This window comes from Setaria viridis, chromosome 5 (genome assembly GCF_005286985.2).
Source record: "Setaria viridis chromosome 5, Setaria_viridis_v4.0, whole genome shotgun sequence".
NCBI classification, from domain to species: domain Eukaryota; kingdom Viridiplantae; phylum Streptophyta; class Magnoliopsida; order Poales; family Poaceae; genus Setaria; species Setaria viridis.
Window position 1 is genome coordinate 19,368,712 of NC_048267.2, and position 26,689 is coordinate 19,395,400.

Genomic DNA, 26,689 nt, shown 5'->3' on the forward strand with positions numbered 1-26,689 from the left:
TATTTTTATATGGATCCGGACTCATGGCCATATCTTTTCAAAGACGGTCACAATCGTCAATTTGTTCCAGAGATATTTTTTACCTATGGTGCTGCGTCACCCTATTTTGGCCCAATAAGCCTTGTATCAAGTCGGGTCCAATAAGGAAGCGTCCTAGGGTTGGAGCACGACACCAGGACCCCTTATCATCCTCCTAGGTATTAATAAGGATTAGAACCGCCACAAACATACATATTGAGTTTTGTTTAGATGTAAGTTTAGCCATTTCTACTTACTTGTAAACGCGTATGTCGACTAGACCATCTGTTCTACTCGACTCCTCAATTGAGTTGCTTGTTCTACTTGTTCCTCGATTGCTTGCAGGAATTACTCTATTGATTCGATTGATCGTGCTCCATAAGATCGTGAGGTGATGTATCGGTTGCTAAGGCATAGCGTCCTTGAATAGCTATAGTCAGGCTGGAAACATCATTTCCATCCCCAAATCGAGTTATCCATCCGCCTCTAAACATATAACAGGTCCGAAAACTACATAATGCCTCGTTTATTTCAGATCACCGTACAGTTACAGGCCAAGAAACTTCTAGGCATACCATGTGAAGTGCAGTCTGGTACATGCCACAGATCTTGCAATATCAAGCTTTTGCCTTTTTCTGTTTCACAGATTGCTAGTCAAAACGAACAAATCCCTTCTCTTTTAAGCTCTCGATGGTCTCCTTGATGCTCGTCTCCAGTGGAATCAACTTCAACTCGATGCCTAAGCTTCTTATTTTCTCCTTTGATACCTGATACGTTGGGACAAACGGTTTGTCATCTGCACACCTGCAGAGAAGAGTGCACACTTAGTTTCTTACTTATTCTAACTAATAGTGCCAGCAGCAACTTACTCATCCTAATATAAAATGCTCATTAAGGAACATGGAAGTCTGACAGTGCTGACAGTCATTTAATCACAACACTCTGGCGTGATATAATATTTAATCCCCAAAGATATTTATGAACTGAAAACATAGGTAAGGTGATTTCTTGCAAAAAAAAATTAACCAGTGGGGGAAAGGCCACCCCCGCGGTTAAACTAAGATGAAACGCCAACTAAACCAGTTGAGAAAAAACCCTAAATCCTCACACCGTAACCTGGGCTAGCTACCACTGCCACCCTGGTAGGACCACACCTTACCACAGGGCGGCACAGTACCATAATTATTTTTGGGAGGCACGGCGAGGGTATTTTTTTGGGTGGAAAGCCAGATTTGAACCCACTAACCGGTGACCAACCATCTCCAAACAAACCATATATGTAAAAGAGTATGTGTTGTATTAGCTAATTGTGAATCCAATATGCGTCACATTTGATAATGCTTCAATAAATATTAACTTACTTCTCTGGAAGAGGAATTGTGGGATACATCTTCCGGATGATGTTGACAACTTCTGAGTAGTGAACAACTCTTTCGACCATGCAATATCTTCCATTTGCTGAGGGAACTTCATATGCGAGGATATGTGCCAGGGCAACATCTTTAACATTCACCCATCCAAAGCTGAAATTGGGATATGTAGACGATGACCCTGCAATGAGATGACAAGTATTTGCATTAATATCTCCAATTTGATGTTTAGAGAGAAGAAGAAATATAGTGTGGTTGCTATTTATAGCATACTCTGCTTTTCCTTTTCAGCCATAAGCATATACTCACTTCATGTTTTCATAAATCACCCAAATACCCTCACAGCTCATATATGTTTTGAACACATGTGGAATAAAAGACAACAAAAAATTGTCCCGAAATTGACAACTAATGCCAGAACAGTAGCGCCATAGGTGAAGCAGTAGTCGTAAGCAGGTATTGCCACCGCACTAGAATTTTATAGAGCCCTAGATCTAAGGGATAACACCTTCCAAGCTGTTGATCTGAGGGGTAAAAACTAAAAACTTACAGTCATGATTCTCAAATTCATGCAGCGTTGGAGGATAATGAGGTTGTATGTGTATTTGACCTGTAGCTTTAGAACACTCATTAAGAGAATGGTATCTTAACAGTAAATTTTGCCATGTATCCCAATTCTTGCATTAACAGGAACAAAATTCCTCAGCTCGAATACACAATTTATAATGGATGCAAGTGTCGCTACTGTCCTTACAGGTATTTTATTGAACAACAACAAATCAAGAACGAATGTGGCTGCAAGAGTTTGTACTGTACAAACAGCCAATTTAAAAATTAGTTGGTCAGGCAACATACCATTGATTAGCTTTAGGATTGCTTCAGCACTAGTATTTAGTGTAGGCTGCAGCAAGGGTCCAATAACCATTGCTGGGTTTATCGTAATAATCTCAAATCCGCTATCCCTAGAGAACTTCCAAGCAGCCTCCTCTGCAAGCGTCTTGGACACAACATACCATTGCTGCCAGAGAATGAACAATTAGACGAGAAAACAACGATAATAGAAATGGTGAAATAACCTAAGGTCATTGATATAAGGACAGTGAAACAAAGCAATCAAACTCTGCTGCAATGTTCACTTGCAAAATCGGGTTAACAAATGTTGGAAGAACTCACCCTAAGGCTGCAATATTAACTATTACTGAAGTCAGGATTTGGACTGGAATTTATATACACAGTAAGCAGTAATTATGTAATGCTAATGACAAGAGTGGCATCAATTAAGTGGATAAGTAAAGAAGTCCACTTCGAGATTCACCAGAAACTATTTAGTGTCTGGCTCTTTGCACAATTTTGTGAGCCTTATCACCTGTCGCATAATATGACCAAAGTATTGAACTACTTGAACACAAACCTAATCAGAATATTTACAGAGCAAGATATTCAGTGAACTTTATGTGACTAGAGTGACCCATGCATTATGCATTTTGCAGGCCTGAACTTAAATAATAGGCTGAAACTAAGAAAAGTAACAAGTGTCAACACTAAATACAATGAAGCCATTACCCTGTAAGCTCTCAACTCACCAAAACTGTAAACACGCGCAGGAAATTTGTGCTGCAAAAGGCAGCTTTTGGTTTATCTTGTTCTCTTATTTATAGAACTGAAAGACAAGGCCTAGTGGCCAATGCTAATGGCCGTGATGGCCCCTAAAACTCAGGACACGTCCTGAGGAGAACAAGTGACTCTCCTGACTTTACTCCCTAAAGACTAGGACCTGCTAACAACCTTGACTTGGTTGGCTAACTGACTGCTAACTGAATCAAAACAGAAATAACCAAAGACTCCACACTAACAGATACTGAACACAAAGACAGGGATTACTGTCATCAATCTCCCCCTAATCCTTGCGCTCTGGTGAAGTGATCTGGACCATCCCAATCCTCGCTCGTAGCTCATGGAACTTCACCCGCCCAAGTGCTTTTGTGAATATGTCAGCGAGCTGGTCCGTCGTAGGAATGTAGTTGGCGCTGATGATCCCTTCAGACAAGCAGTTTCTGATGAAGTGGTAACTCAAGTCGATATGCTTGCTGCGTTCATGAAACACAGGGTTCTTCACCAGCGCCAGAACAGACTTGCTGTCCACTCGCAGCTCGACCACCTCTGGTTCCCTTCCAAGAAGCTCACCAAGTAGTCGAGCCATCCAAATAGCTTGAGTTGCAGCAGTAGTGGCAGCAACATACTCAGCCTCACATGATAAGAGAGCCACCACACGCTGCTTGAGAAACTGCCAACTCACCAAGCAGTGACCAAGGAAGAACATGGTGCATGTTGTACTCTTGTGTCGATGTCACCAGCAAGATCCGCATCACGGTAGCCCACCAGATTCACAGCTCCGGCTCTCCGGCCATAGCGCAAACCATAATCCAATGTGCCGGCAACATACCTCAGAACACGCTTGACCGCCTGAAGATGTTCCTTAGTTGGCTGCTCCATGAAGCGGCTGATGAAGCCCACGGCGAACGACAGATCAGGTCAGGTATGTACCAGGTAGCGTAGACTGCCGATGATACGGCAGTACAGAGTTGCGTCCACCTCCTCCGCCTTGCTGTCTCGACTCAGCCTAAGCCTCTCCTCCATTGGCGTTGCTGCTGCCTTGCAGTCCGCCATGCCTGCCATCTCTAGGATCTTCTTGGCGTAGTGAGCTTCATGGAGAGAGATGCCACCACTCTCCTGGTGCACCTCAATTCCCAGATAGAACGACAGCAGCCCAAGGTCGCTCATCAGCAATGCAGACTTCATCTCCGCCTTGAACTCCTCCATAGCCGCCAAGGACAACCCGGTTATCACCAGATCATCCATGTACACACCCACGAGCAGCATAGAGTCGTCGTCGACACGTACATGCTGTGCTCGTGCTCGCTCCGCACGAAGCCTATCTCGTTTAGCGTGTCGTCGAGCTTGGAGTTCCAGGCCCGCGGTGCCTGCCGCAGACCGTACAATGCCTTCCTAAACCGAAGCACCTTGCCTTCTTTGCCCACAATGACGTATCCAGCTGGTTGCCGGACATACACCTCCTCCTTGAGGTCCCCGTTCAAGAACGCGGACTCGACTTCCATGTGATGGACCTGCCACCCCTCCTAGGCAGTCCAAACAAACCATCTCCCATGCGTCGACGGCTGTCGTTGTCAAGATTAGTGGATCAAGACTACAGCTAGTAAATTTCTTTTATGCGCGTAAGGCTTCGGATGGTGGCGTGAGAGGACACGGGGTTAGTAAATTCCTTTGCCTTTTTGTGCGCCATTCGCCTTCCTCCGCCTAGCGCAGCAGCTTCCCTCGCCCTCCGCCGTCGAACCTTTCTCCCCTTAGCGATGGAGTCCTGGACGCGCTCGAGCTTTGGTACCTCGCGCGCCGACGGCCTCATGAGGAAAGGCCTCCTCTGCGAGAGGACCGAGAGGGACGAATGGCGGTTCCTCGAGAGGGAAGATGTGCCGAGTCCGCCCGGCGGCTACGTCGTTTCGTTCGCGCACTTCCACGAGAGGGGGTTCGCGACCCCGCCGAGCCGCTTCTTCCGCGGGTTGCTGCACTACTATGGGCTCGAGCTGCAGCATCTCAATCCCAATGGGATCCAACACATCGCAGCGTTCGTCGCGCTGTGCGAGGGGTTCTTGGGCATCGAGCCCAACTTCTCGCTCTGGAAGTACTTCTTCGCGGTCAGCTTGTACCAGAGGACCGAGAAGAAGGGGAGCCAGCAGCGGACGACCCCGGTGCCGATAGGGTGCGCCGCCATCCACCTCCACCAGAACCGCGCCAAGGAATATATGGCGATGAAGACCGCGGCATCCCACAAGGGGTGGCACCAGCAGTGGTTCTACGTAAAGAACTACTCCGATTCCCCCTTGCCGGCGTTCACCGGCCGCGTCATCGAAGCGGCACCGGAGCTGTGGTCGTACGGTCCGGTCGAGAAGGAGAAGAAGCGGATCGCCGGTCTGCTTCAGGCCATCGAGCACCTGAAGGAAAAAGGTCTGACCGGGGCCGAAGTCATTGGGGCGTACCACGCTCGGAGGGTGGAGCTGCTGATGCTCCGGGTTCGCTCACTTGCCGACATGGTTCCCGACGCGCCGACCGAGGGCACCATCCTTGCGACGGGCGCGCTCGCCGACACCGAGATCCGGCAGCGAGTTTGGGAGGCGCTGGACGACAAGGATGCCGATTACCCGGTGCCCGATCATCCTCCGATGCGTCCGGATGAGAATTTCATCGAGCTGGTGAGGACTTCGCGCTCTCGTTCTTCTCTCCTGCATTTCTTGGTTCGCCGCTCTGACGCGGAGTTCTCGTGTCTGCAGGGCCACATGACCCGAGTCGTGGACTCGCGCCCACCGGTGCCAGAGGACGCAGAGCGGCGGCGGCAGAACCGCCTCCTCGCCGAGAAGCAGAAGAGGCGTAAGGACAAAGAGACGGCGAAGAAGAAGAAGAAAGTCGCCAAGGAGCTCCAACGGCGGCGGCGGGGCAAGGTCGTGTCGGACGACGACGACGATGAGGATGAGGAGGAGGAAGACGAGGAGGAGGAGGGGGAGGAGTATATTCTGGCCCCCCGGCCGGGCACGCTCGTCATCCAGGAGCAGCACCCCCCAACCGGTCGCGGGGGACAAGACGAGCGGACCGCCTGCCCAGGACCCGACCCCGCAGGGCTCTGGGGCCGCGCCCCTGGGGTCGGCGTGGGGCGTGCCTCGGGAGTCGACGAAGCCGACCCCCGACCCTCTGCCTGCGTCACACGAGCAGAGGAGTAGCGGCAAGCGGCCGCTGCCGGATGCCCCGGGGTTGCCGTCGAGCTCGGAGGTGAAACGCGCCCGTCGTCCTCGTGCTGAGGGGGTGTAAGTGGAAATTCCTCGCACACCTTATTCCTTTCCCGGCATCGAGCCGTTTTTAATGATGTTGTTGTTGTTTCACAACGCCGCCCCTCGGGACTTCGTCCCGCCGCTGGCGCCGAAGAAGGCGCTACGGGTGTCGTCGACCTCCTCGAGGCGAGCCGCGACCCCTCCGGTGCCCTCTGCCGCAGTCGGGCACGGGGTAGGGTCTGACCCTTGCTCCGCCCTCTGCCTCCGCGGCCGACCCTGCGGGACAAGCTGTTGCCCCTGGGGTTCCTCCGGCCGGCGAGGTGATAAACCTCGACAATGGGGCGGAGGAGGAGCCCGCGGGGGAGGCGTCGACCGCGGAGGGGGCTCCGACGGCGGCGGCGGAGATGGCGGCGGCGGAGATGAGGGCAGTTGCCCCAGTGGCCGCGATGGAGGCCGCGGCGGCGGCGGGAACGGGAACGCCCGCTCCAGCAGCCGCGACGGAGACGGTGGCGGCGGCGGAGAGAGCGGGACGCGCGTTGGCGTCGACGACGGCCGAAGCCACTTCGACAGAGACAGCGGCGCATTTGCCGGGGTCGTCGACGAGGCCGGCAGCGTCAGGGGCGGTGGCGCCTGCCCCGGCGGCGGTGTCGGGGACAGCGGCGCCGGGGTTGGCCAGAGCGGCTTCCACCCTTCTCCCAGTTAATCCCGTCCCCAAGGCGTAGGGTGGGCCTACCCTGCGCTGGAGGTCCCGTGAGGACCCGCAGAGGCCTCTCTTCGTGCTGGATGACACCGAGGAAAGGGGTAAGTGGCAGGCGGTGCAGGGCGGGCTTGCAAATGTCCGCGCTGCCCTGTCTTTCGCGATGGGGGAGCTGGACGGCGTCGTCGTCCCCGGTGGCCAGGTACGGTGTTCTCCACCGTGGTTATTTTCCTCTCGTTTCTCCGTTGCTGAGTATAAATTGTTTTGTAGGCCCTCCAGGAATGCAGCCGGGGGAAGTCCGATTTCCTCCGGCTCGAGCAGGGGTCTGGGATCGCTTCTCCGCGGAGAGGCAACGGACCGGGGAGCTCACCGCGCCGGTCGCCGCCGCTCAGCAGGTCATCACCGACCGGTCGCCGCCGCTCAGCAGGTCATCACCGACCTGCGCAGGCGCGAGCAGGCGTCGCGGGAGGACGCACGGCGGGCGGAGGATAAGTTCCAGGCCGTCGTCGAGAAGGCTCGCCTCGATCTCGAGGAGTTCCAGGCCGCTGCCGAGAAGGCCCGCCATGATGCCGAGGAGCTCGCACGGCTGAAAGGGGACCATGAGGCCCTTCAGAAAATCGTCGAGCGTATCCGGCGTGAGCGGCAGAAGGCTTGACAGGAGCGGAACTCCGAGGCGATCCGGTAGGCTGAGGCCGAGAAGGTGGCGGCCAGCCTTGGGGAGGAGGTCAGTCAGCTCCATGTGCAAGTGCAGGGGCTTCAGACCGCCGTGACCCAGGGACTCGACCGGGAGCGTCAGCTGAAAGCTCAATCTGAGGGTAAGGCTGTTCTCGTTCCTTTGTTTTTGCGGCTCTGCGATAGTTTCTAACTTGGCGGACTTTAGTGGACGGGCCTCACAGACGACCTCGCCCGACTGAGGAAGATCCTCGATGTGGAGCACGCCGAGCACGGCAACCTGCGGGACATGGTCCGCGTTGTCTGTGACGGCCTCGGCGTGGTCCAGGGGGAGGGGACGAGCTCGTTGGCGGCTCGTGCCCTTGGGGCGTACCGGCGGGCCCGTGAGATCGCTCGGGAGGCGCTCCACGTCAGCATGAGGTGGGCCTTCGGCGTCTTCGGCTCCCACTACTCCGGCATCAACTTCGCAGGGATGAGCGGGGGGTACGCCTCCGGCTACTCCGCGGCCGAGCGGGGGCTACGTCGGTGCTCAACCCAGCGGAGGCCTTGGCGAAGCTTCTGGAGGATGAGGCCGTCCCGCCGGAGGACCCGGGGACGAGTTAGCTGTATCGGGCTTAGATGCCCCAGAATATGTAAATATGTTAGTTAACTTTGAACTTGCTTTCATGATGCCCGCAGAGGCCTTTCCTATAATTTATCGAAAAAAGTTTTCGATCCTCTTTCTATTTTTTGGGTTTGGAAAGTTTAGAGTGTGGGTCGGACGCGTCAGTAACCGCTGATAAGCGAAGGCACCGTAGCCGCTGGGGCGTAGGTTTTTCACAGTCCGATCAGTCTTGCCTGAGCGTCGTTCGTGCACTCTTTCCTTTTCACGCCCAAACGTTTAGGAAGAGAGTCGGTTCGGAGAAATGGTGTTTTGAGAAGACGTCACGTGACTTGGGCCGGAGCCCCTGATAGCCCCCGAGGGATATGCGACCCTAGCGCAGAGCCAGGGTCGGATATTCCTAAGCCTGGGACGAAACTCGAACAAAATCGACTCAAAACTACCCTTTTCCGTGAATTAAATGGTTACAGAAGTATATATGTACAAACTTGGAAACAATAACTAAGGGTAAAAGCATCTTAGCTGCTCTATGTTCCAAGCGTTGGTGAAGATCTGCCCGTCGGGGGTCGCCAGCTTGTACGTGCCTGGCCGCAGTACTTGCGCGACGATGAAGGGACCTTCTTCCCATGGAGGGGTCAGCTTGTGCCAACCTCTGTTGTCCTGGACGAGGCGAAGCACCAGGTCGCCGACGTTGAAGGCTCGGCCTCGTACCTTGCGGCTGTGGTATCGTCGTAAAGCCTGCTGGTACTTGGCCGAGTGCAGCAGGACCACATCGCGCGCTTCGTCGAGCTGGTCTTGTGCGTCCTCGAGCGATACCTGGTTCCTTTGTTCATCGTACGTCTTGACCCTCGACGACCCGTACTCCAGGTCGGTGGGGAGGATTGCCTCAGACCCGTAGACCATGAAGAACGGGGTGAAGCCAATTGCCCTACTGGGGTCGTCCTCAGACTCCATAGGACCGCGGGGAGCTCCGCGACCCACCGACCGCCAAACTTTTTGAGGCAGTCGAAGATCCGTGGCTTAAAACCCTGGAGTATCATACTGTTGGCCCGCTCGACCTGCCTGTTCGTGCGGGAGTGTGCCACGGCCGACCAGTCCACTCGGATGTGGTGGTTGTCGCAGAACTTGAGGAACTTCTTCCCAGTGAACTGTGTGCCGTTGTCCGTGATGGAGTTGGGGACTCCGAAGCGATGGATGATATTGGTGAAGAATTGTACCGCCTGCTCGGATTTTATCTGCGCGACGGGCCGCGCCTCGATCCACTTTGAAAACTTGTCAACGGCGACAAGTAAGTGGGTGAAGCCCCCGGGCGCCTTCTTGAAGGGTCCGACGAGGTCCAGTCCCCAGACCGCGAATGGCCACGTGATAGGGATGGTCTGGAGCGCCTGTGCAGGCAGATGGGTTTGGCGCGCGAAGAATTAGCATCCCTCGCAGGTGCGCACCACGTGGATGGCGTCGGCCACTACCGTCGGCCAGTAGAAGCCCTGTCGGAAGGCGTTCCCGACGAGGGTTCTTCGCGCGGCGTGGTGGCCGCAGGCCCCGGCGTGAATGTCCTGTATCAACGTCTTTCCCTGCTCGATCGGGATGCAGCACTGGAGGATGCCGGTGTGGCTCGGCTTGTAGATCTCCTGGTCGGTGATGACGAAGGATTTGGCGCGACGTGCAATCATGCGTGCCTCCATCTGGTTCGTCGGGAGCGTCTCGCGGATGAGGTAGTCGAGGTACGGGGCTCTCCAGTCAGGCGGGGGGTCAGGCCCCTCTGCTGGGTTCGTATCGATCTCCATGACTTCGGGGTCGAAGGGATCGGCCTCCGAGTCCAGGACAGATGGGGAGTCGCCGACCTTTCCAGGGTCGGCGCCCGAGTCCGGGGCAGGTGGCGCATTGCCGACCTCTCCCGGGTCAGCGCTCGAGTCCGGGGCAGGTGGCGCGTCGCCAACCCTCCCCGGCTCCTTGTAACGGATCGAGAGCTTATATTGGTCGCTGACGAAGACACCGTCGGGGACGGGCTTTCAGCCGGATGCCGCCTTTGCCAGTTCGTCAGCTGCCTCGTTGAAACGCCTTGCGACGTGGTTGAGCTCTACTCCGTCGAACTTGTCTTCGAGCTTGCGGACTTCGTTGCAGTACGCCGCCATCTTAGGGTCGTGGCAGCTTCACTCCTTCATGACTTGTTCGACGACCAGCTGAGAGTCGCCTCGGATGTCCAGCCGCCGAATGCCCAACTCGATGGCAATGCGAAGCCCGTTGAGGAGAGCCTCGTACTCAGCGACATTGTTAGATGCAGGAAAGTGGAGGCGGATCATGTACCTCAGCGCATGCCGAGAGGGGAGACGAAGACCAGACCTGCTCCGCTCGCGAGCCTTCAACAACGACCCGTCGAAGTACATTGTCCAGTACTCCTGCTTCTTCGGCGCGGATGACGTCTGGATCTCTGTCCACTCTGCGACAAAGTCGGCGAGTACCTGGGATTTGATGGCTGTCTAGGGGGCGTAGGTGATGCCCTGGTCCATAAGCTCGAGCGCCCACTTCGCGATCCGTCCTGTGGTGTCCTGATTCCGGATCACCTCGTCGAGAGGGAACGACGAGACGACTGTCACCGGGTGGGAGGTGAAGTAGTGGCGCAACTTCCTCTTCGTGATGAGGATGGCGTAGATGAGCTTCTGGATTTGCAAGTAGCGGGCCTTGGACTCGGACAAGATCTCACTGACGAAGTACACCGGGCGCTGCACCTTGAGGGCGTGTCCCTCCTCTTCTCGCTCCACCACTAGGGCTGCGCTAACCACCTAGGTGGTCGCCGCGATGTAGAGCAGGAGTGGCTCCCCGTCGGTTGGCAGGACCAGGATCGGGGCCTTCGTCAGGAGGTTCTTGAGCCGGTCAAGCGCCTCCTGGGCCTCGGCGGTCCACACAAAGCGGTCGGTCTTCTTCAGGAGTCGGTAGAGAGGGAGCCCCCGTTCGCCGAGGCACGAGATGAAGCGGCTCAAAGCCGCCAAGCATCCCGTAACGCGTTGAACTCCCTTTATGTTTCGGATCGGCCCCATGTCGCTGATGGCCGCTATTTTCTCCGGATTGGTTTCGATGACACGCACGGAGACGATGAAACCGAGCAGCATGCCCCTCGGAACTCAGAAAACATATTTTTCAGGGTTGAGTTTAATGCGCTTGTCTCTCAGCCTTTCGAAGGCTAGTTTAAGGTCGGGGATGAGTTGGTCACCCTTCTTGGACTTGACTACGATGTCATCTACGTAGACCTCAACGGTTCACCCGATGAGGTCCCCGAATCACTTAAGCATGCATCACTGGAACGTAGCCCCCGCGTTTTTTAGGCCGAATGGCATCTTAACGTAGCAATAGGAGCCGAAGGAGGTGATGAAAAAGGTCGCGAGCTGGTCGGACTCTTTCATCGGGATTTGATGATAACCGGAATACGCGTCAAGGAAGCTAAGGGTTTCGCACCCTGCGGTTGAGTCGACTATCTGATCTATACGTGGCAAAGGAAACGGATATAATCAACACATCCTCCATTTCCCATTCTTTTTTCGTACAAGAACAGGATTAGCTAGCCACTCAGGATGGTACACTTCCTTGATGAATCCGGCCGCCAAAAGCTTCTGGAGCTTCTCGCCGATGGCCTTGCGCCTCTCCTCGTCGAAGCGTCGCAAGCCTTGCTTCACCGGTTTGGAGCCGGCCTTGATGTTCAAGGAGTTCTCGGCGACTTCCCTCGGGATGCCAGGCACGCGAAAACGTCATTGTTCGCGCGGAGGAAGTCGATGAGCGCGCTTTCCTATTTGGGAGATAGGGTACCACCTACCGTAGCGAAAACGTCACTATTCGCGCGGAGAAAGTCGACGAGCGCGCTTTCCTATTTGAGAGATAGGGTAGCGCCTATCCGTACGGTCCTGCCGTCGGAACTGCTGGGGTCGAGGGGAACCTCCTTGACGCCTTTGGTGGCCTCGAAGGAGGTGGTGGTTGCGGCATACTCGCAGCACTCTACATCGTACTCGTACGCCTTCTGGAAAGACGTGCCTACGGTGATGACCCCGTTGGGCCCCGACAGCTTGAGCTTGAGGTAGGTGTAGTTGGGGATGGCCATGAACTTGACGTAGCACGGCCGCCCCAAGATGGCGTGGTAGGTTCCACGGAAACCCACCACCTCGAAGGTGAGAATCTCCTTCATGTAGTTGGAAGGAGTCCCGAAAGTGACGGGCAGGTCGATTTGCCCGAGAGGCATCGCCCGTTTCCCCGACACGATGCCGTGGAATGGCGCCTCGCTGGGGCGGAGGCGGGAGCGGTCGATCCCCATGGCGTCCATGAGCACCTTGGTGAGGCGCGTTGTGCCAACGATGGGGTCGACGACGAGCAGGTAGCGTCCTGGCTGCAGAACACGCCCCGGGTGGTCGGACCGGTCGAAGGTGACGGCGGATCCCGACCAGCCGAGGAAAGTCAGTGTAGCGGGTTCGGCCGCGTAGACCTCGCGGCGCTCCAGCTTCCGGCGACGCCTGGAGTCGTAAGCCGCCGGCCCGCCGAAGATCATGAAGCAGCCGTCCATGTTGGGGAAGTTGTCTTCCTTCCCCTCGCCGTCCTTCTTCTCCTCCTTGAGCTTCCGCCTCCGGTCGCCCTTCACTGGGTTGCCTACAAAATACCTCTTCATGAGGTTGTAGTCCTTGTAGGCATTTAGCGGGGAACTCGTGGTTCAGGCACGGTCCCTCGAGCAGCTTGTCGAAGAAGCCGAGGGTGCCCTGTGGGGGCGGCTGTCCCCGCTTGCGCTCAGCAACGGCCACGAGGGGGCCTCGCGCCGCTGCTTGTTCTTCTTCTTTTGCTGACGGTTGGAGGTGTCCTCGTCGGCGTCATCCTCCCACTTCGCCTTGCCCTTGGAACGATCGAAGATCACCCCGACGGCCTCTTCGCCCGAGGCGAAGCTAGTGGCGATGTTGAGGAGCTCCTCCGTGGTCCGCGGGCCCCTGCGTCCCAGCTCGTGGACCAGGGGTCGGCAGGAAGTTCCTGCCAGGAACGCTCCGATGACGTCGGCGTCCGCGACATTGGAGAGCTCGGTGCGCTTCCTGAAGAAACGCCGGATGTAGTCCCGAAGGGACTTGTCCGCCCCCTGGCGACAGCTCCTCTCCGGAGGTCCTAGGAATTTCCAGGGCGCATGTGCGTGCCCTGGAAGTTTCCCACGAAGATCTCCTTCAAGTCGTTCCAGTTACGGATCTGACCCGAGGGGATGTGTTCCAGCCAGGCTCGCGCCGAGTCGGCCAGAAACAGAGGAAGATTGCGAATGATGAACAGGTCATCATCCGCCCCACCGGTCTGACATGCAAGCCTGTAGTCGCTGAGCCAAAGCCCGGGGTTCGTCTCCCCGAAGTACTTGGCCACGTTCGTGGGCTGCCTGAAGCATGCCGGGAGTGGCGCGTTCAAGATGCGTGCGGAGAAGGCCCTGGGCCCCGCTGGGTCGGGACTCGAACTGCGATCTTCTTCGCTGTCGTAGCGGCCACCACAGTGGACGTGATAGTCGCGGTCCACTCCATCCTCACTGTCCGCGTGGGAGCGTCTCCGCGCATCCAAAGTGTCGCGGGCGTCGCAAACAGGACCAATGCGCCGGTGGACAGACTGAGCTCCGCCACCTGCGGGCAGCGGCGTCCTTCGCGTGGGCACGACCCGGTTCCTAGGGGGAGGCTGGTAGACAGACTCCCCACGCCTCTCGGGAGGCGCAGTGGGCGCTGCCTTGCTGGCGTTGTGCCCGCGTCGTCGGGACGAGGAGCTCTCCGCCTGCTTGACGGCGGCGCACTCGAGCAGGTTGCGCACCTCCTGGTGCGCCTGACGCTCCTCAGGCGTCGCCGGCTCGAGGAGTCGTCAGAGCAGGGCCGCCACTGCGGCGATGTTCTGGCTGGCGCGGGCGAAGAGCTGAGGGCGATCTTCGTCCACACAAATGCGCCGCTGGACGTCGCGCGCCCGTTGTCGTGCCCCACCTTTGTTGCGGGGGCGCTCGACCTCCTGCTGGGGCGCCGCGCGCGCCTCCGGCAGGCGTGGCCGTACCCGGACCCTGACGAGGGCCCCAGTCATAGCTGCAGCACGCGGTAGGGGAGTGCGCTGCCTCCCTGCGGCACCGTCATCGTTGAATCCCTCGGAGTGCGCGTCGGCCATGAAGCACTCGCGCAAGGGGTGGTGGCTCCCGTTGTTGGAGCCAGCGTCGGAGGTTGTCCTCGCCACGCCCACGAGCTCGTTGCTCGCGGGCGGCACGATCATGGACCGCGCTAGGATGCGACCGTAGGTCGCCGCGGCATGGCGCAGCCCGAAGGGACACTCCTCCGAAGGGGGCCCTTTGGCGCGCGCCTGGTCGCTCGCCACTATCCCGGCGGCGGAGCCAGAGATGACAGGACGAGGGATCCCGGAGCGAAGCTGGCGTCGCGGTTGGCCATCTGAAGCCGGTGATGTACGCGCAAAGGTCCCCTACCTGGCGCGCCAACTGTTGTTGTCAAGATTAGCAGATCAAGACTACGGCTAGTAAATTTCTTTTATGCGCGTAAGGCTTCGGATGGTGGCGTGAGAGGACACGGGGTTAGACTGGTTCGGCCAAGGAAAGCCCTACGTCCAATATGAGGAGCTGCTCGTGTTACTCACGCGTGGTCTGTAGTAGGGGTTACAAACAGGCGAGAGAGGGAGCCGGTCCCAGGTCTCTTAGGTGTGCACTGATGCTCGTGAGGTGAGTGTGTGGGTTCTGTTGGCTTGAGAGTCCTCCCGGTCTCGGGGCCCCTGGTTCTCCTTTTATAGCGCAAGGAGGGCTCAAGGTTACAGGTGAGCCGGGTGTGTGGAGAAGTAAAAGAGATAAGCTAAGTAAAGTAAAATACAAGGAGAAGAACCAAGTCCCCGGATCGCTGCCTCCTGCTCCGGCCTTCGGCTCCTGTCAGCGCGACCACCGGAGGAGGGCGGCTGTCGTCGGGTCTTGTCGCCGATCCTCCGTGCGACCGTTGCCGCCGAGCATGATGATGATGCCCGGCCGCAATAACCGTGCACGTTGGGGGAGACGGCTGACCCCTGTAGTCCTGCTTACCTCCCGTGGAACACGGACGTTGCGTCCCTATCGCCGGATAGGCCGAGCGCGAGAACGGGCGGCGCTCCCTCCTGTGCCGGGCGACGCATGCAATGAGTGCCCTATGGCGAATCAGGGGGAGCCGCTGCCACTGTAGCCTGCGCGGTCGTGGCTACAGTGTTCCGCCCGGGTACTTGTGGCAGGTCACGTCGAGGGGCGCGGGCGCCTTTCTGCGTGCCAGAACCGCGGCGCATTTATGGCAAGATCGGTGGGGGCCCCACGGGATCCGCGCCCTCTTCTGCCGGTCTACGCCCGAGGCGGACCCTTGTCCTCTGGGCCCGGGTGAGTCCGGCCCCCTACGCCCGGGGTCGGGCGAGGTGGAGCCTTGCGGCGAGGGGCGTTCCCGACCCTAGGACCGTCCACCTCGCGGCGAGGGGTGTTCCCGACCCTGGGACCGTGGGTCGAGCGAGGCGGAGTTTCGCCATCGAGGGGTCGGGCGTGTCCGACCCCGGGGCCCTGGGTCAGGCGAGACGGAGTGGGATGCTCCTTGCCCATGCGGGGTCGTCGGTGATCGTCATTACCGGAGGTGGGCCTGGGCCTTCATGATTGTTGTTTTAAGGGGCATAAGGAGGTCATTAATATTTCCCCCCAACAACGGCGGTGTCCTTCACCGCAAAGCCCACATCTCCTGTGGCACAGTGTTGGTGATTGCGTCTAGCGCCAAGTGATCTTCCTGCAGCAAGACACCTCCAGGCTCGATGGCATCCCAGAGGTTTCTCGCCTGCATCTTGACCTTCGTGATGAGCGTCCACTCGGTGTAGTTCGTCTTGGTGAGGAGTGGCCAGTTCGTCGGCCCGACGCCGACTTCCCGAACGACGCGCTACACGACATCGCCACCACCACTGCCACCGGCTCCATCTTCTTGTCCTTCGGACGCTTGGACCCGAGAGGGGTTTCTTGGCCGCCGCCTACCATGAGTGCGAACTTGATGGCCGGCCAGTGGCGATAGCGCCGCGATCGATTCCAAGCCCTTCTCAACCAGCTCTGATCACCAATTGTATGCTCTCAACTCACCAAAACTGTAAACACACGCGCAGGAAACTTGTTCTGCAAAAGGCAGCATCTGGTTTATCTTGTTCTCTTATTTATAGAACTGAAAGACAAGGCCTAGTGGCCGATGCCAATGGCTGTGATGGCCCCTAAAAATCAGGACACGTCCTGAGGAGAACAAGTGACTCTCCTGACTTTACTCCCTAAAGACTAGGACCTGCTAACAACCTTGACTTGGTTGGCTAACCGACTGACTGACTGACTGCTAACTGAATCAAAATAGAAATAACCAAAGACTCGACACTAACAGATACTGAACACAAAGACAGGGATAACTGTCATAATACCCTTTATTATAAGAAACAAAATGATGCGATTCCTGGTTAAGGTGTATTGCACGATATACAAAGTGCCCATGGGCTTGGGAACCAGAATAGAGAAAAACAAATAAAATGCCATTTAAAATACTTATTGTGAATGAGCAAAATCTTCAGGTAGATATATTCCTAATAAAGAAAAAAGAAGTTAATATGAAAGTAAACAAAGAAAGGAATAGGAATGCAAATAGAGAGGCAGACATTGAAACAAACAGAGGAACCAGAATCAGCAATACGTATCATGATAGTTTGCCATTAAACATGTGTGCCAAACAACTAAAGAATTGCCAAAGCAATATATCTACATAAAGCTGTGTGAAGAAATAATTATTTATGGCAGAACGGTGGTATAATACCTGATTCTTTTCACAAATATGTGGATCAGAAAACCATGTCTCATCAACTATAACTTCAGGAGTTCTTGGCTTCCCATTGTAGGCAACAGCAGCAATGGATGATGTTACAACCACCTTTTTGATAGAAGCTTTCTTGCATGAACCAAGAACATTGAGTGTTCCCTTAACTGCTGGGTCAAGTAACTCAGCCTGAATGGCACATAAAAAACAAACAAATAGAACTCCTTAGATAACTAGCAAATTTCAAATTCTTAGAGAAGTTAAAGGTTGATATGTGGGTCCAACTCCAGCAAGGTGATATCACTAGATAGATTGTTGAGCACCTCACTTGTAATTGTTAAACATTTGGTCTGTTCAAAAGTTGTAAATCCTTTTTTGAAATTGAATACTTCTCTGTTTAAATCCTTTGGACTTTACTTATTTACTTTTTTGTATTTTTACTTATCAGAAAAAAATACAAGTAGGGCTTGCAAACTAAGGAATAAACAAGTAGGATTGGGTACTGGTATGGTGATCAGTGGAAAAATCCCAAGAGGAACTAGGGGAATAAAAAGGGCCCCTAGCCAAATCAGCTACTAAGAAAGGAGTACTAATAGAAGTGCGCACTGGACTACAATGCCTTAACATATCAACCAAGGGAATGACTGGTTGCAAAAACCTGAAGGACATGTTATAGTTCTTAGGTGCAGATGAACAGTAATAAATTGAAGGGAAGTACAGAAGCTAAATATACATGGCTTTCTCTCAAGATACCATATGCATCTTCAAGGGAACAAAAAATGCAACTACTTCTGCCCTTTCAAAATATAATGTGTATTATTAAAAAAAATGGAACTTTATAAACTTGGACTAAAAATTAATCAAATTATGTGTGCTTGGTATATAAAAACTGTATCAATAGATTCACAACTTAAATATCTTTTAATATGAATTGATTATGTTGCAATTATATATTATAAGAGTAATTGATGGTCAAAGTATACTTCTGAAGACTTTTTTAAAAATCCTAACTTCCTCATATGCCTTATAATAAGAAACGGAGGGAGTACATGATAAACCTAGAAGCATATGGTATCTGTTGTTTCCACCAAGTGTCCGTAATACAAACCTTAGGATCCTTGACATTGTGATAAAAGGGAGAAGCAGTATGGAACACAGTTTCACAGCCATCAACTGCAGCATCAAAAGAGCCCTCTTCTAGCAGACTTGCTTTAAAGAAGTGCAGCCTATCCTTAGCTCCATCCAACACACTCAGGTGCAATGTTTTCTTTGGATCAGCTGAAAAGGTAAGATAAGGATGTTGATGTATTATGGTAGCAGTGTAAGTGCAAAACAGAGAACTGTGGGATTGCGGAAAATTGCTGTCTTGCTGAAAACACATGCACTTGAAAGGGAGTAGGAAAAACACATGAATTTAAAGAGAGTGGAAATGAGGTAGGACACAAGGACAACATACTCAAAATCCCCTAGTATTCCTGCCAACGTTTGTCCCTAAGGGTTCCATAGGATGCAAAGAGTTCCTCCACTGCTCCTGTGATCCAAAGAGTGAGTTATTCTCTCCCTTTTGGAGCTGTGAGATGTTTCGGGATACAGGGGTGCTACTGATTTTCTAAAAGAAAAAATGGAAACAGTCAGCCATCTTTGCTGTTTCATTTTCTTAACTGTAACTAAATGGTGCATGGGCTATGCCTTCTTGTTCGTAAAATATAAATAGTCAACAAGCATTTCTTGTCATCACTAGCTTATAGTGGGTCGAATTCTCTTGAGAAAGTGAACTCCAAAGAGCTGAAGCACCAAATTCGATGCTTATGCCCGACTGATAGAAACAATAAAAGATGACTAAGCGACTTGAATGTTAGGAGCATTAGTCGGTGTACAGGTCTAATCCAAATTTCAGGATGGTCGGACAAAGGGGACCCGAGGGAGAAAAGAAGCACAATGTACTACTAATTAAACTAAAGAGGCTAAAAAACGTTGTGCGTCGAGCGTCCCCCGTTCCATCATCCCGCCGTATACTCGTTTTTGGTCATTCATCGTGCCCTCGCCCACGGCTCCCATATGGCCCCTCCGATTTTCCGTCCTGTCGTCACCCTCCCTACCCACCCGATCCCTCCTAGCTCCTCACCTTCCCCAAATCACGCTTTGTCAGCCCACACGCCACCGCATCCTCCTATCTACTCCGTACCCGACCACACGCCGCAGCACCCTCCCTTCCCATCTCCGCCATGCTCACGGCCCGCGATAGGGTTCGAGTGCTCTCAACCGGTGCCGCGGATGTCGCGGCAAGCGGAGAGGGCTGCTTGGCCAGGGACGCTTCAGAGCCCGACATCCGGAAGTAGTGGTTGCGGCGGCGAGAGAGCTGGGGCCGGTAGTACATGCGCTCGACATCCGGAAGGAGCCAGCCGCGGAGGAGAGGAGACTGTGACCGCCCCGGTGCCGAGCCGGGCAGCAACGTTGTTGATCCAATTGTCGTGGTTGCAGGTCATGACCATGGCGCTCTCAATCCCGGCGTACATGAGGCCGATGACGTCCAGCATGTTGCTGACGCAGCGATCGGAGTTGCCGCAGGCGTTGAGCACGTGGTTGGCGCGGATCTTGGCAGTCTCCCCGAACTTGGCGCCCCTGTCGGCGTCGTGGAGGAGAGGTGGCAGCAGCAACCGGCCTCAAGCGGCACGTGCGCCAGCTGCTTCTGCTGAGTGGTGCACACCCCAGCCGTGGAGGAGAGGAGACAGCGACCGACCGGGAGCGGCAGTTGCGTCGTCAGCTTGGCAGCCTCGACGGCGCTTTCACCAGCGGCGTGGGAGAGGAGGCGGTGATGGACCAGGAGCGGCAGCTGTGCCTTTTGGTCGGCATCGGCGGCGCGGCAGCCTGCCCAGATAGCCACTCAGGCGCAAGATAGTCAATCGTTCCTCGGAAGGTGGTCAATACAGTGCTATATTCTTGTTTAAGAAGTTTTGCCACGCCAAAATCTGTTATTTTGGGGCAGAACTCTGCATCGAGCAATATGTTTTCAGGTTTGATGTCACAATATATAATGCAGTCATTGCATTCTTCATGTAGGTAGGCAAGACCTTTGGCAACACCAAGTGTTATTCCGTATCGGAGATTCCAACTTAATACACTCTAAGTTTTCTGAAAATAGACGAGTATTCAGAGAACCATTTGCCATATGCCCGTAGGCAAGTAATCTTCTGGTTCCTTCAGCGCAGAACCCCAAAAGATGAACCAGGTTAGTTTGCTGAATCATCCCGATGGTGAAGTCCAGAATTGTTTCTCCCCGTATCCTAGGCCTTTCAGCTTCTTCACAGCTGCCAATGTTGGCCCAGCTATCACTCCCTTGAAAACACTTCCAAAGCCTCCTTCTCCAAGCTTTTCAGAGAAGTTTCTTGTAGCTTTCTTGAGCTTTGCGAAAGAGTACGTAACAAGAAATCCTTCTACTTGAATTCTCCAGGATGCTGATCTCTTGTATATCTAGAAAATCAATGATCTAGTAACAATAATAGCTATCAAACCAACGACTAAAGAAACAATTTCTCGCATGCACAACCCCTTTTTTCTCAGCAGAACCAAGGCGAACATAAATACTACCACTATATGCAGGATTATCAGCTAAACTCAAATTATGCAACTTGAAGGGCCAAATCTTGCACCCAGAACTGTAGGAATATGCGGTGCAATAGCAGTTGCTCAGGCAAGCTGATCTACATTTATCACTACTTGCTGCAGGCTTATTCTAAGCGTAGTCAGGGAGTCCTTGCAGATTGTCCAACAAAACAAAAGCACCCATTCACGAAATGACCAAGCTCCCATTTATCTGCAAGTGTTGGTTTGAAACCGTCAACGCACTTGCATTTTCCTGCTTGAGTGCAAGCACCAAAAGCGCCACAAATAACTGGACTAGCGTTGCAGCTGGAGGGAAAGCTCCATAGAGGTTGCCAAGCACCAATGTTAATGGCAAATCCTCTCTTCCTGCTTTTGTCAATCACGAGAGTACAATTGCAAGGAGGATAATCGTACGTTTGTCCGGTCATCATAGAGGCTCCAGTAGATGTGGATAATGCAGTCCATGCCCCCAGGTTGCAGTACATCACTCAGACTTAGGTAATCAAAACTCTGCCACATGACCACAGAAGGATTCATCTCAATTCTTACTACAAAATTTCCTGTGTCAAGAAGAATTGCAACAGTCAACAGAGGTAACTGATCCATTTCTTCTTTCTACCATATCCCACCAAGAACACTGGACTTTTTTGTGCATTGGGCCATGATTGCAAATTTAAAAAATGAAAACATTTGCGCGTTTGCCTGTTTCAAATATTTGTTAGAAAAACTCAAACTTTTACTTCATCTCAGAAAGGCAGCATTATTAGTAAGTAATCATGAGGCATACACATGGAATTAGACATGACTTTTATATTTAGTTATGGAATTAGACATGACTTTTGCATTTAGCTAGATCTCTGGGCACAAATTTGCTTGTAAGTAACTAGGATATGACTGTAATTTTGTCTATTGCTAAGGAGGGCAACAGTTCTTTTAGGAAGTATGCTCAAAGATCAGGCAACGCTGTATTTATTAAAGGCTTTGGCACATCTGGTGGTGGGGACCAGGTAATTTGAAGTTCCTTTTTGCATGTGTCTTTTGTGGAACCATGTCGTGTTACATTACATCTGACATCGTTTCTTTGTTAGATTCAGAACAAACATTTCAATTCCAAAGGGCTATGACTTATGACACTGGTGTAATCAAAGGGTCAGTTGGCCCTCCGCTTATGAATGCTTTTAGGTTTAGGGTAAGTCCCTATTTTGGGGCACAAGATTCTGGAGGAATTTTTTGAGATTATATTTTTTTTCTTCGGAATTCATCATCTACAAGTGGATCCATAGAACATCATTAACACGAGGCTTGGCATGGTTTTGCAGAATGGCATGGATTCCAATGACCAGATTCCTTGACCAAAGCATATGAACTGAATGGAACTGACCTTGGTGGCTACAGCTTGTATGTCAATGGAGCTAAGTTAATACCTGGTAACAATTGATGGTGGCTTGCAGCCTTGTACTCAAACTCACGTATAAGCTACAATGTGATGTTTGCTTCATGGTTGTTCTGTTTAAATTACATTACTATTTGAGTGGTCAAGTATGGATAAAAAATGGATTAAATATGAAAGAGAACATATGAACTACCTGACATTTTACGATTTACATGTGGAAAATAATGCTGAAGAGAACCTATGAAACACAAACGCCAATTTTTAGGCAGTGATTACTTTTGCCTGAATCTTGACATGAGTGTTGCTTGCATATTCAAAAAAATGCTGCTAGAAGGTTTATCTTTTTAATGGATTTTTTCAGGGGTCTCTTTGAAATCATACTCGAATTATTCAGTGCCATCATTTCAGGGCAACATGACAGTTCGTAGTATAACCTAACATGCATAATTTCCATTTATCTGAAACCATTCTTAAGAATCCATCCTGCACTGTCTGCCAGTAGAATAAGATGAATAATACCCTTTTTCCTCTGAAAACACTCTCCCTTCAAAATCAATCTTTGCATGTATCTTTACAATCTACACATTTATAATTTGCTTCCATCAGAGCATCAGACAGCAGAGAAGGGCATATCATATATGTGATTGGTAGGTCAAATTTCATCTATACTTCTGAATTTTTATCATGTGCTCATATATCTGCAGTATCTTCAGAAAATGTGGCTTGGATGATTCATTCTTCAATGGTACAAATGATCCAGCTCTAGAAACATGAAATGGATAAACTGTACAACCAATGGAAATCGATGTCATATTGTTGGCTGGTGTTAACTGGAATCAAATGGAAGTTCTGAACTTGTGATTAAATTGGAAGTAGTCATCATGGCCAGAATAATTCGACCTGGCTATGATTTTCACACAATGGAGGCAGCCATGAAGGTATTCACACCAGACTTGACCTGTTGATTTTAGCATGGATACAATTGCCTTGCTCAATTGTTATCAGGCATTTTAGTTAAAATTCTGCAAAGGCGTCATCTCCCAGGGATCATATATGATTAAGTTCAATTTGGGTTAGTTGTGGCAATCAAGCTGCTGTGCTTTCCGTCCAATGGGACACCATTGTGCCAATGACTGGAGCTCTTATGTATTCGGTTCATGCTCATTTTTTTCTCTTTCCTTTTTCACTTTATTCCTTTTTATTTCAGTAAGCCCTGTTTATTTTGTCAATCTGATTATTTTACTTGAGATATGAGTAATATGTTTTAGTGCTGCAACTTCTACATGATTATTCAGGTTTCCTTTGATTGATTTGTATTATTACTATTTCTTTAGTCAAAAATTGTTTTAGGACGTGACCTCACTGCATGTGAATGTGTTTTGCTGTTCTTTCAGGATTAAAGTGACATAAAATATGTGGTGATCAGATGGAAATACGTTCTGCCTGAGGTTCATTGGCTGCTAGCGCTATTCGTAGTCTTGGGTACTTCTGAAAAATGGCAAGGATCAGATGCAGGAAACCATGTTTATGACATTGGATAGCAGTGTGGTGGGTGGATGATAGCATGGCATGTACAGTAGTAGGAAAATGATTCTTGGTAAGACGAATCTCAGCGTTGCAGAATAAGTAATTTAGTATTGTTAAGTTCTATGTGAATATGTGAATTTCACTTCATACATTCCTTTTTTGTACTGTCATATAATTCGTTTGGTCTAGACGATACTATTGTCATTCTCAATTACAGAGTGCTTGGTAATTGGTATTTAAGTTAGTGCAAATGGATTATTGTACTTTGCTCCTATAATGCTCAGCCATCGTTTCCATTTGTCTTGTTTTAATTGACAATGTCTCTGCCTATCTATTCATGAAAACAAAGATCACCGGATGTCCTTCCAGATGCTATCTAGCTCTGTAATCTAAAGCTAATTAATGTTTAGCAGAAACATTTAATACTATTGAAGTGTATTTATTTTTGAAGCATCAGATTGAGCTATCCCAGCTGAAATAGATGTCCATCGAGCCATAGAGGAGTGGAAGGATTGTGTGCACTGTTTTGACATAAGAACTCATGTACTATATTTCTTGGTTACAAGTATGGAATCGTTCTAATAATTAAGGCACCGGCATATGATGGGTATACTTGATAGATGCGTATGGATAAGGGGCACCTGAGTTTGCTGTTGGTGTGTGCATTTATTTCGTGAATGGATCTGACTTGATTTTAAACATCAAGTATTATGACAGACACCCCATAATTTTTGAAAAACAAATATGTGGTTGTACTAAACTAATTTTTCACGCAACTCATCAAGATTTGACCTGAATGTACTTAATTGAATTTCCGCTTAACTCATTAAGCAATTATATATCTCTATAAAATTGTACATATTGTTCATCCATGAAAGTTTTGGTTTTCAACAACAATTTTGTTTGCCCGTAGCAAGCATGGGCACGGACCTAGTAGCACCAAATCTACGACCCCAAATCCTAAATTTACACATCCAACACCCGGTCTCGCACCCAACTAATCGATCTCCAAATGTAACTAGCGCAACCAAACACCACAGCAAATTCCACCTCACATTCCGCCAACTACGGTAACGAATACCGATGGACGGGCAGCGGGGAGGGGCGTAAGGGGAGGGAGGACGGGTCGGGGCGCGTACCGGTGTCCCGCACGGTGGCGCGGACGGTGTATCCACGGGCGAGGAGCAACTTGACGATCCAGGACGCGATGTACCCCGACGCGCCGGTGACGCACACCACCTTCCCCGCCCCCATCATCGCCGCCGCCGCGGAGCTCATGCCCGTCGCAACTCTAGAGGGTGAAGCCTGGACTGGAGAGTTACGACTTTTGAGGCGGCCGTGCTGTGACAGACTGACAGTGAGCTGTGGGGAGGGAAACGGAATGGTGGGTTTTAATGGCACGGGGGAAGTTTTAGGGATGGAAATCCTGTGAGGATTCGCACGGAATCGGATCTTGATAGCATTTTTTATCACATTATAAACTGAATATCAATACGAATTCCGATGTTTTTTTATACGAATACAAATGGAATGTTTTGGATTCGGATATATTTACTCAATTTGAAGATAATATTTACCTATTTTGCTTATTCATAGCTTTTAATAACGAAATCACTATATAAGTAGAGACTAATATACGAAGATAACATTTACCTATTTTGCTTATCAATAATTTTTAATAACGAAATCGTTATACAAGTAGAGATTAAAATATGAGTATGTAAAAAGTGCAAACAAAGATCCCTCACAAAAATGTTACATTAAATAATAATTATTTAAAATTGTGCACTTATGAAAAAAACTTAATTTATGAATAAACATATATTTCAATAAATATATAAACATTTAAAAATGAATAATTAAAACTATATAAAAATTTTATTATTAATAAATAGATAAAGTATAATATTTAAAATTAAATTTCATATCAATATGTATTTATTATTAAAATTAATGACATTGGTCATTAAAATTAGAGACAAATTTTAAATAGTTTTATGGATACAATATTAGTAATAATAAAATTAATATCATTAATTATTAGTTATAAAGACAAGTTTCAAATAGTTTCAATGACATACCGTCATTATTAATATTCAAATTAACATCATTTATCATTAGTTATATATAGATAACTAATAGCTTAATATTATAGGATACGGATAGCGTCGGATATTGTCGAATACGAAATATGGGATCGGATAGAAAAAATTAAGAAAAACGAATTCGTATCCATTTTAGTACCACGTTAAATTTGGATACGAATATTGTCATTTTAGCGATACGGATATCGGATGATTCGGATATCCATTTCCACATTTGCATCCCTAAGGAGTATCTACCTTGCTTACTGCCTCACTGGCACCGGACCAGTGGAGTGATGACAGGAAATGCGAGCTGCGTCAACGCAAGTGTCATGTGTGCAATTGTGCAAAAGGGCATGACGATACACGCGTCTCTAAAGCGTGGAGATTGTTACTGACGTGGTACACTAGTGGTGACTAAACAGTGAACATCTCGCTTCACTTTTCATAGGTAAAAAATGGGAGGAACAAGCTGTGTATCTTGTATTATATAGGCCTCATCAGGCTCAAGCTACCTACACTAAACAAGCTCCTCCCCCCCACACTGGTTTTGACTAACGTCAATAATTAAAACGGAAGCTGATGGAAGTGAAGAGTTCAGGACGAGCACGGATGTCGCCGCCAAATAATGGATCACGAGTCATGACCAATTAGAATTGCTACCTACCCCAGGGTATAAATGTACGACCAGGGCATTGTAAACACAATAATCATCAATCAATTAATACCACATTTTTCTAGCTTCACGCCATGAAACCCTAGGAGTAGTTGTAGAAGTAGTTTTTTGGCGAGTTTCTTCGAGTAAGCAGGGCTTCATCGGCTTTGATCACTACAAGAATGTGTTGATCTATGATGAAAATTTTATGACACATTTGTTCTCGTCATAAATCTATGACGTTTCTAGATGAAAACATCATAAAGTTTGACATCCGAGCAAATTTAGTGACAAAGTTATGGAATGTCATAAAATGTGCCACTGTAGCCAAAAAGAAATTGTCACTCACTGTTAAATGGTGGTTTTGTGACGATATAAGGTCCGTGAAAATGTCATAAACCAACCAGGATCCCACATGTAAGTTTACGAT

The 26,689-nt window shown here is 50.6% G+C and overlaps 1 protein-coding gene across 1 annotated transcript; it reads right to left on the reverse strand.

Annotated features, from left to right (window-relative positions):
- Positions 1–518: 518 nt before the first annotated feature.
- Positions 519–24,893, reverse strand: LOC117857450 (phenylacetaldehyde reductase). The gene is made up of 6 exons (XM_034740105.2): positions 24,660–24,893; positions 18,106–18,275; positions 16,998–17,186; positions 2,244–2,406; positions 1,380–1,569; positions 519–822 (listed from the first exon to the last, which is right to left on the reverse strand). Exons 1-6 carry the CDS (start codon positions 24,796–24,798, stop codon positions 669–671), a joined length of 1,005 nt encoding a protein of 334 aa, XP_034595996.1. The 5' UTR covers positions 24,799–24,893; the 3' UTR covers positions 519–668.
- Between the last annotated feature and the right edge of the window lie 1,796 nt (positions 24,894–26,689).